This window comes from Falco peregrinus, chromosome 6 (assembly GCF_023634155.1).
Source record: "Falco peregrinus isolate bFalPer1 chromosome 6, bFalPer1.pri, whole genome shotgun sequence".
NCBI classification, from domain to species: domain Eukaryota; kingdom Metazoa; phylum Chordata; class Aves; order Falconiformes; family Falconidae; genus Falco; species Falco peregrinus.
Genome location: NC_073726.1, coordinates 69,696,204 through 69,707,168, shown reverse-complemented (window position 1 = coordinate 69,707,168; position 10,965 = coordinate 69,696,204). Strand labels below are relative to the sequence as shown.

At 48.3% G+C, this 10,965-nt stretch overlaps 1 protein-coding gene across 2 annotated transcripts in view; it reads left to right on the top strand.

Annotated features, from left to right (window-relative positions):
- Positions 1–6,985: 6,985 nt before the first annotated feature.
- The window catches only part of CACNA2D4 (calcium voltage-gated channel auxiliary subunit alpha2delta 4), a 131,332-nt gene continuing 127,352 nt past the window's right edge, over positions 6,986–10,965 (top strand). The window contains exon 1 of one of the 2 annotated variants that reach the window (XM_027793002.2): positions 6,986–7,442. In XM_027793002.2, the coding sequence (XP_027648803.2) occupies positions 7,336–7,442 (107 nt within the window). In that variant the 5' untranslated portion in view covers positions 6,986–7,335. The remainder of the gene's footprint in view (positions 7,443–10,965) is intronic. The other variant, XM_027792998.2, reaches the window with a different exon arrangement.

The following is a 10,965-nucleotide window of genomic DNA, read 5'->3' as shown; positions in this document are numbered from 1 at the left end:
CTTTGAAAATTAAAAAAAAATAAAAAACAACAAAAAAATCATTGTGCCTAGACATTGCCTTTATTTATGTTACAGTAGAGTGCAGCAGCTTCCCCCGGGGGCCAGGCATGACTGCTGTATATATTGTGCAAACCCACAGCTGCAGAGCCCATGGCCCACAGACACTGCACTGGGGATAGTCAGCTCATCTGTATTGATGCCATTTTCCCTGACAGGCAGATGTTTAATGCCCGGATCACTACAGAGAGGTCTGCAGAGTGCTGCAGCCCAGCTCTGTTGGCTCCTGACCCGCTCCTATTGCCAGGGACAGATAAAACCACCCTGCAGGCTCAGTTCAACCCCTGCACCACTGACAGCGTGATCCAAATAAATCAGGGGAGAGGAGTGGTTTGCTGCTTTGCCCGTGTAGATCACTTGCCAAGTGAGAGAAGATGGTCCTCAGCCCCAGAGGTTATACCGTCTCCCTTTGCAAGAGTGCAGAGAATTAGAGAGCACCCTGTATTTCCAAAGCACCCCACAACTGCTACCCAATAAATCCTCATCAGGATTTCAACAAATAGGTGAGGCAGTAACATCAGACCACGTAGGCAAGTAACTCCTCTCTGCACCCTCCACATCTGCTGACCCTGACAGGGGAACACATGGGAGGAGGGACCTTCCTTCTTTCTAGCCCAGCCACACTACAGCAGCCCTAATTTGGCCCAAATACCTCTGTCCTGATAACCCTGCAAAATCCTGAATCCTTACTAACACACTGAGTGGAGAGAAGGAGGTACTTGTAGCATGTCCTCTGAATAGGGCCATTGCATCAGGCATTTAATATGAAGGATTTTGCAACATAAAAGATGTTGCTAGACACGTACAGAGTCAAGTGTCTTTGTAGCTGTGGAGATTAGCAGCATAAGTGACATAATTTATTTAGTCACGATGCACCACAATTCCTGGGGCTCCCCATGAAGCAAAGCCTACTTCCTCAAAAAAGCTGTTCTAAGTGCAACCACCTTATCACAAAAGGCTTCAATCTCTTTTATAATGAGGGTTCCCTTCCTCCTAATCAAGTTCCTTCAGATCATGTGAACTTGAAATGGAAAAGATTAAGTTTAACCCTTTGGGAGTGGAAAGATAAGGATGAAGTTAACTTTTACTCAGGGTGCTTTTGTGACAGCATCCAGGAAAGCTGCAATCAGCTCACAGTGCCCAAACTGAACATCTGCTTTCAATTACTTTTCCTTTTTCTTTCTTCTTTTTCTAGCCTTGTCTTCAGAGGTGTTGGGAAGATGCTTCGCTGCTGCTTGTTTCCTGTGCCTTCTGCTCTCCCTTGGTGTCTCCCTCCATGCCATAAATTTCCTGCTGCTCAGAATGCTCTGCCTGATGAGGGTTTAACATGCTGCTAGAAAAAAAAAAAAAAAAGCTAGTTTCTTCTTGGAGTATTTAAACAAATCTAAATTTAGAGCAGAGCTGTGGAAAAAAATAGAAAGGAAAAAAGGCAAAGTAACCAGCCGAAGGCATTAATTAATATGACACCTGTGTGGCTGCTTCTATAAACAACAGGGAGAACATGCGACTCACAGAAGACTGAGTCTGCAGGCAGATATTTACAGAGCAGCTGGGTGTAATGTGGCATCTAGAAGGACACATTTGGTCCAAGCCATCCTGCTGACATCTGATGATGCTCTGCAGGCTGGGTATTCATCCATTCTTCACTACATCTGAGTCAACCTGAAATTAAGAAAGTCTGCCTACATGTCAGTTGTTCTACCTGTATTATCCCCCTTGTGTCATGCTAGGGGTCAATCTCTCCTGCTCTACAGAGATCATAGTGAGGTATTAGTTTCCTTCCCATGGTAAACAGACTTTTGTGTGCCTCCTCTGTGGAGTCACATCAGGGTCTCCTTGCAACCACTGGCACTCATCAGCCTGGTCTCAGATGGCAGAGAACCCTTCCATGCACAGCTTCAGACTGTATCAAACGTTTCCTCTGCACCCAGATGGTGTTAAAAGCAGCTAATTTAATCCAAACCACACCTGGGAGTGAGGGAGCTAGCATTTTCCCACAATGGCTGTGATGAGAAAGGGTCAATCAAAGGGGCTGTGCTCACCCAGCACCACCCAGCGCTGCAGATCTTTCGGGTCTCACCAACCCAGACTTCCCAGCTCCCAGGCATGCCGCCAGCCATGTGGCCAGCCCAGCTCCAACAGCATCTCCCTGTTGTGTTGAGGCTTCCCAGAGCTCATCTGGTATTGCACAGGCCCCAGTGTGACCAAACGGGGAGGGAAGGTAGTACTCAGCTGCGGGGACACCCCCCAGCCCCCAGCCAGGGCCTGCATGCAGCATCAGCACTCATGCAGAAGCGAGCCTGCAGCCCTTTTCCCTGTCCCTGCTCAGCTATTAAATCCGCACCTCTGCAAACTCAGCTTGTGAGTGCTAACCCTCCACAGCACTGAAACCTGATCAGAAGAGATTTGCATGACCAGCCAGTAAAACCATGACTAAAAGTACTTTTCCATTGCTGCTTCTGGCAAGGGCCCCCTCCTCCTGGCAGCTGCCAGGACAGGGAGATCAGATTCTCTAGTATTGGCAAAACACTGCATGACTGTTTTTCAAACCACACCGAGGAATGGGTAAACCTATTCAGCCCAGAGACATTGTCCTCATATCTCCTGAAAAGGACACAAGCCCAAACACTGTTAAGAGTGCAGTTTCACAAGCAGAACGTTTGACCAGGATAGAAAGGAGCTTTTGTACCCAGATGCTTACCTAAGGAGTCCTGCCAAGAGATAATAAGAGGCACAAGATTATGATCTCAGATCAAGGCATCTGCTGTGAACCACGTAGTTTATTCCCATTGTGCCTTGTTTTAAGTTATTCAAAATCAAAACAAGTTATTCTTATTAAGTGATTATAAGTTCAGGATCATGATGGAGCAAACACTTGCTTTGAGGTATGCAGTGGTGGCAGGCACGCAGCAAGATCCTGGTGTCTCCAGAATGAAGAACAAGTCAGTGCTGATGTCTTGCAACCGCTTCCCCAGTCCTAATATCTATAGTGCAAAAAGGACCCTGATGCTCACTCCATGTGGGCCCTAAGACACTGCCTCAAAGTACCTAGAAAATAGGTCTCACCACATGGGCCAGCTGGGAGATGAGTACTATGGGTGCCAGGGGGAAGAAGTGTCTCTGGTGACTAGTTTCAGCTCAGTAAACCTCCTGGCAATAGGAGTAGTATCACAAGGAGCTTGATGCTTGAGGAGGCTGAGACACTCTCCCATCTGCTCTTCATCTCCACGAAGCTGCATACTCTTCTCTTTGCTGTGTTCAAGGTTGTTGCCACATCCCCTGTTCCAGCTGGCTTTCTGATAAAGAGGCACTTGACTTCCACAAAATCTGCCTTATTGACCAGTACTGCATGGAGAGAGGTTGCCTCAAGAGGTTGTGCCATGCACAGCACATCTTTCTTATCAGCTTTCTCTGTTGCTCTAGTGTAGAGTTCCCCTTTCTTCATTTTGCCCCGTTGTCCTTATATTTATCCCACCGTAGGACTGCATGTTAATCTGCTCAGGCATTTCCACGTCAGGGTCACCACATGAATGCATTAAACAAATGAGGATTTCCACCATCTTTAATAAACTCTCCTCATACACTGCTTACACCACTGTTTTGATTATATTTGTTCTTTGGCTGTCTTGACATTTGCCAGTATATTCTCATAACAACATAATCCAAACTGAACTCAGGGTCTAGTCAAACCAGAAACAAATAGAGCTGGTAAATCTTCCCCCTGCCTGTGAATACAGCACAAAATCACACTTTTTATTGCCCCATGGTTTTGAAAATTTAGCTCTAATGTGCTGTACTCACTCACCCCATATCTCTTGTAGATGTAAATTCTTACTCCTTGTTAGGTGTTTACTTTCATTCTTTATCATAGGATTTTTTTTTCCCCAGTCAAATCCTGCTATCGTTTTTCTCCTCTCCATGCTCCCACTGTGCTCACACGCTGTCGTGGATGAGCTCTGCAGAAGTAACTGGATGCACACTAATCCCATTAAGGGCCCTCTAGTCACCTGGGGATTTTCAGTTTTCCGTGCTATTTTCATTTCATCTTCAAATCTCAGTCCCTTGCAAGTTTAGACCATTAAGGGGTTAAGTGTGATATAGCCAGTAAATGAGATAAGTCCAAATAAAGGGATTTGGATCCCCCAGTTCAGCATGTTGCTGTCTCATTGCCTTTTCTATCAGTGTTTCAGCGTTTTCCAAACATACCACGAGCTCTCGCTAGAACCCATCTGGATTAAACTGGGTCCCAGCTGCAAATAGCACACAGTGGCTGGAAGGGTTAGTCAAAAGATCCTGCAAAAATCACTCACAATAACTATTTGATGCTGCTTTATGCATGTAGAGAAATGTAGAGAAAAAATACTATCTAAAATATTGATTCTCCTGCCTTCAGACCCCATTTCAGCTTTTTTTCAGAACATGAATTTTTATCATCTCTTCCCTGAAGTATCCAGACAGGGGAGCCTGCCACCCTGGATGCTACCCCTCATTTTTAATCCTGGTAAACATGGAGAAATGAGACCTTAGTGGTCAGTCTTTCTAGCTCTGCTAAGAGCAATCTTCTCTTTTCAGGCTGCAGAGGAAGGAGGAGGCAGCAGAAGCCCAGCCCCTGGTCCCAGCAGTGTGAATCCGGAGTCAGGGGAAGGGCAATCAGCTCCTTCTGTTCCCATGGGCAGCATGCTGCATCCCTTCTCTGCACTGAGCATTTCGGGGGGTGGGGTGCGGGGGTGGGGGGGGTGGGAAGACATTCCTCTGCATTGCCCTCACCTCCAGATTCCCCCTGGAGCCATCTAGGTCTGTAAGTGCCCCTCTTGGGGGCAACAGCCCCCATAGCACATTTTGGCCAGGTGAGAAATGTGTTGCTGACATCCAGATCTGCTCCGCCTGTTGCCTCCATACGCTGACCATGGCATATGCTGTACTGCTATGTAGTACCCTGAAGGGACTGCCTCTAGAGTGTTTGTGTGTGTAGAAATTGATTTTCTGTAGATTTTAAGGTCATAAAGAACCATTTCAACCTTCCTGTGTAACCCTTTGCACAGACTTAAGAACATCATCTGGAAATTTCAGCCCTTCAGGCCTACAACCTCTGCTTGAAGAAGATCATAACTTTCAAAATGATACTCAGTCTGGAGTAAAGATTGTAATAAATGATGACACCATCCTATCCTGAGGTGAGTTATTCCTGTAATTGCTTACCCCAGGCCTTCAGCCTCTTCGTCTTGTAATTTAACCTCTATTCCATGTTTCAGGGGTTTGTTCCCTTCTCTGTACTTCCTCTGCCACTTCTGTTATCCCATCTGATGAGCAGCTGTGCTGGTTTTGGCTGGGATAGAGTTAATTTTCTTCACAGTAGCTGGTATGGGGCTGTGTTTTGGATTTGTGCTGGAAACAGTGTTGATAATGTAAGGGATGTTTTAGATACTGCTGCACCGCGCTTGCACAGAGCCAAGGGCTCTTCTGCCTCTCACCCACCCTCCAGCGAGCGGGCTGGGGGGGCACAAGGAGCTGGGAGGGGACACAGCCGGGACAGCTGACCCCAAGTGACCAAAGGGATATTCCACGCCACACAACGTCATGCTCAGCATATAAAGCTGGGGAAGAAGAAGGAAGGGGGGAAGTTCAGAGTGATGGCGATTTGTCTCCCCAAGTAACTGTCACACCTGATGGAGCCCTGCTTTCCTGGCGGTGGCTGAACACCTGCCTGCCCACGGGAAGCGGTGAATGAATTCCTTGCTTTGCTTTACTTGCATGCACGGCTTTTACTTTACTTATTAAACTGTCTTTACCTCAACCTATGAGTTTTCTCACTTTTACTCTTCTAATTCTCTCCCCCATCCCACCAAGGGGGAGTGAGAGAGTGCCTGCGTGGTTAGTTGGCAGCTGGAATTAAAACTACAACAGGCACCAATACAACGCTCAGTGGCACATCTGTAATACATGCCTTAGTTTTACTTCAGTGCTTTGACATCCAGTTTCCTCCTCCACATCTTTACAAGAAACGTAACGATCTAGCGTGGCCTTGCATTTTGTATTAAATAAGGCATTTGTAAACATGCAGAAGATGATTGTAAGATATTCTAATAAATGGGGTAATTCATTGCCATGGAGTCAAACTGTTCAACAGGTCACTCTAGTCATCTATAATCTTTCCACTGACATATCTGTAGTTATTTATAATTCATACTTCTTGTGACGATAATGAGCTTATATAGCAGGCCCCTCATCTGTGTGTGCAGTTTGCTACTTGCTACTATTCATCAAGTTCAGCCATTGGGCTCCTTTGATTCATTGGTCTCCAGACACAGATGAAAGGATGGCAATCTCAATTGAATGTTGCCCAAATGGAAAGATTCGACTATTAATAAATAATCACTCACATTAGGAGATGCTCAGTTTAAACCAGCAGAGTAATTTTTTTCATGCCATCTTTGCTTCCCACTGCCCATTTTCCCTCCTCTCCTCTCACCTGTGGGAGGTCCCCACTCATGGCCTGGAGGATGAGCACCTCACCAGGACCTGGGCTGGATGCTGCCAAGGTGCCGGCTCTGCCCAGCCTTATCGGTCCTGTGCAAACCTCAGCGCCAAGCGGAGGCATGGCACGAACCCGCTGGTGCCTGCAGGAGCCTGCCATGCACCCCACGCTCCTGGTCCCAACCTCAGGTACCCAGAGGGGAGGTGATGGTGCTGGGGCCACCTGCAGGAGCAACCCACTGGTGTCCTGCAGCGCGGCAGGGGGGCTCTGCTCACGGAGATCAAAGGTCAGGGGTGGGGGGGAAATTTCAAGGGTGTGGATGCGCCCCCTTTAAAGCAGGCATGGCCTGATCTCTGGCTGGAGAAGCCAAGACCTGTCTTCAGGAATCAGAGTAATCCTGGGTGATTTTATCCCACTCCACTTCCCTAAATCTGTGGCCGCTGCTGCTTGGCGAGGGGATTAAGGGGCTGGCGGGGGATTACGTAGCTGCTGCGGCTCCCGGCACGGAGCTCCCTCCCGGCACGGCTGCTCCTCGGGGCACGGAGACACACTGCACCCGTGGGTGCCCACCGGCAAGGGTCTGCGGCAGGTTTTTGGCCGCCCGCCCTGCACTGGAGAGCCCTGACAGCACCCGGCAGCAGAAGCAACGTTCCTGGGGCACAGGCAACCGGGGTCACCCGGGGCTCGGCCCCACAGCGGCAGAGTGCCCAGCCCAGCAGCATGGCAGGGGCTGTGTGGGACCCCCCCCGGGGCAGCAGGAAGGGCAGAGAACCCCCGCACCCCACCGGCCGGTCCCCTTGCTGATGGTTGGCACGTGGAGGATGGGGCCCTGGGCTTTCCCATGGATGACGCTTTGGCTCTTCTGCCTCCTGCCCTCTGCCAGGGCCCAGACGAAGATCCCACTGGAGATGTAAGTATTTCCCTCTCTCTGCGTGGGGCATTTGTGCTGTGAAGTGGGCAATGCCATGGGCACGTGGGTGGGAGTGCCTCCCCAGTGGTGGCAGGCACTGCGGGTGCAGGCTCCTCTGGAGGGGCACGTCATTGCAGGGCAGGTGACATTCCCTTATGATAGTGGCAATGGCTGCTGGGAGAGGACATGGGCATGGGAGCCACAAATTCTGTTCCCAGGACCAGAGTGGATGCAATGCCTCATTTTCCCTGTTCATCAAGCATAGCAATGATACTCTTTTATTTAAGCACTTTGACATCTATTAATGCTCTGCTTAATGCACTGGGTAGCAGAAGGCAAAACCAATTTAAAGACATGTTCATAAAACCCCATCACTGATGCAACTTGTGGAGATTCAGCCATGGAGGCAGATGTAAGCAGCCTCAGGTTAGCAGCTCTCCAGTTTAGCAGAGTGGCTCCAGCAGACACTGCTGGCACTAGGGACACCCCAGGGATGCTTAGCACTCATCAGGATCTGGCAGTGGGAGGCATACACACGGGGTGTTTGAGCAAACAAAGGTGCATCTCTTCAACACACATGAGATCCAGATTGTGCAGTGCAAGGTTTGCAGCTCCAGAGCTCTGATCCCTTACTGGTACACTGATGGCTGAAAAAAAGCCTTGGTGTGCACATACACAGCCTGGGTAATACACACACACATTTATTCATGTGTGTGGACACCAGGGGATGTTGGTGGGGGCGGCGAGATAGGGGAAAGAGGCCACAGCGCCTTTGCTTGCTTGTTCCTGCTCCACCTCACTACACAGGGCGTAATAGCCCTTCCCAGAGCTCTGGAGCATAGGAATGAAAAGGTGACCTGCAATACAAAGCACAGCCACGTTTTGTGCATGCACTGCATTTGGGTTCAAGTGCTAGTGCACATGCAGGGAATCTTGATGCACCTTTTTGGATGTGGGTTTGCAGGGCACCCGTGCCCATGTGCGTGTTGCTCTGCACGAGCAGCTCCTCTGGCATGGGCACTACTGGAAAGCTCCCCACGAGCAGCGTGGCATCTCCAAGCAGCTGACCAGCAGGCTAACAGCTCTCAGCAAACCTAGTTTATAAAAACTTCACCTTGTTAAGCTGATTTAGTCAAGTTAAATTCTTTAAGGAGTAAAAATGTCAGCACCACAGTTGGTAAAAGTTGTTGTGAGGCAGATTCTCTGGAGCTGTCTATGCAGGACAGTGGCTTGGTCTGGAGAAAAGACAACACTGCCATTCAGTTTCAGCAGGAGATATGTCTGATACATCAACTGAAGTCAGCTCAAGCCCTTTCCTGAGATTGAAAAAATGTTATACATTCAAAAATTGCCAATAAGACCCTTGCAGATGTGCTCACCATTACAGCCCACATGACTACCAAGAGTTGTGCTGACTTTATCCAGCAGGGTCTCAGGAAACTTTGCCACCCGTTTTTTTATTCTTGGCTGCACTATCAAGCCCTTCCTCAGGAAAATGCTTCTGATTTGGGTTTCACAAAAAGGACACAGAAGTTTCACAGCATAAAATCTGACGTGATAATTTCAAACCACACAAAATAAAAATCAACTTTCCATGCCCAGTGTAAATACTGCACAGAAATACCTTTTGGCCTTGACATCTGTGGCATTAAGAAGCCAGCCTGTCCTTTCTGCTGTTTTCACCACTGCATGCAAGTGCAGGGATTACAGGCAGGCAATCTCTGACCAAATCCTTTTCTGATGTGTTTGGTTATAATGTGATAGCCCTTTGCTACTGAGAAAAGAGTTACGTCACTTTGCACAATTTGGAACTTTGTCATGTGCAAGAATGAAGAATAAACAATAAAAAACCCACTTTTCTCCCCTGGTACCAAAACCAGACCAACAGCTGAATTGAACCTTGATGTTTCAAATCCATTCATGAATTTAACTAAAACTCAAAAGCTGCCCTTTTGAAATGAAATTTCAGTAGAAGAATACATTGGCCAGAGGACCAAAGGGAGTAAATCAGAAGAAAAGGGACCTGCTCCATAGATTACACAGGGATATTCTGGGAGTGCCTGTGGGACATCCTGTGGGACCAGCCTTTGAAACACCAGCTGGGTTCAATTACAGTTAAGTGACACAAGGCCAGGTGAGGCTGAGCTGCTCCCCAAGTCATGTCTGGCTTTGCTGCACCATGCCCAGTTCATCGCCACCCTCATTCACGTCTTTGCAAAGCTCACTCAGCTTTAACCCACTGGTGCAAAAATCTGCTCAATCAGTTACTAGCAATGCTTCTGGGGGGCAAGTTCAGCATGAAAACTACCTCCTCCTCCCTCCTGGCCACCACTCTTCTCATCAGCTAGCCATGGCACAGGCAGGAGCGCTTGCAGCTGTGAGGATAGTGAGGATTTGGGAATGGCTGCTCGGCCTTTGCTTCCTGGGGTACTGGAACCATCAGGAAATGATGGTGGGAGAGGTGAAGAGGAGCCTCTTCAGGCTGTCCCTATTGCCTCTGTACATCTGTTTCTAAGTTCACAAAGCCAGCAACCTTAGATGAAATTTCTCTGCAACCTGATGAATTTTAGGCTGATCTTTTCTCTCACTTGTTTACAAAGAAAAGAAGGAAACCTATTTAAATTCGGCAGGCTGCCCTTAATTTCCCAGTACTCTAAGGTCACTCCCTTCCCTGGCAAAAAATTGTCTTTTAAATATGCAAATGACAGTGTGTTTCTGCCTCTTCACCTGCCTTCTTTTCAACTTCCCTGAAACGCCACCATGTATTTTTAATTACCCGCTCCTCAGCCCTGTCACACAGGGCTTCAGGACCTTTCTGTGCCCCCTAACTTTCCAACCAGCACTCCAAAGATGCGAGCCTCTGGCCTTCTCTCTGCTCCCCCTTCCTCTGTGCCTCCTTCCTCCTCTGATTTCAGACCAGCAGAGATGTCCACTGCCAAGCTGGAGCAGCTGCTGCCCCAGGCGGGCTGGGAGAGCCCTCCCAGGGGAGCGCCTGACACACAGGGCACCCACATAGCAATTGCAAAATTACACAAGCCCCGACCTTTTCTTTCGTTGACTTCAGCTGTTACTGGAAGTTTCAGCATTCATACATTTCAGCTTCTTTTGCCACAGCCTCAAAGGCTAAAAACCCACCTTCTTTCTTCCTGTTTTTATGAAAGCGGAGAATCCCAAGTCATGCTGGATTTAAGGACTACACAAATGAGCAGATCTACAAGCAGCAGGGCTGGGGCTTCTGTGAAGCTGCCTGTGGCTGGCTTCTCTGCTGACTGATGGTTGCTAAGTTAGTACCGAGGACCTTTTACCTCAATAAGAGCATCTTTCTGCAGAAGCTGCCCAGCCACACCCACTGGTTAGAAATTAATATCAAAGAATCTTCCACCCTGCTGTGTTGAAAAATGATGAGTGCTGGAAGGAACAGGAGCGCACACATGGCCATGGACACGACACAAAACAGAAAGAGCGAGATCATGTGCACCTCATTTCTAAGGGAGGAAAATGGGGTAAACATAAACCTCCCTGC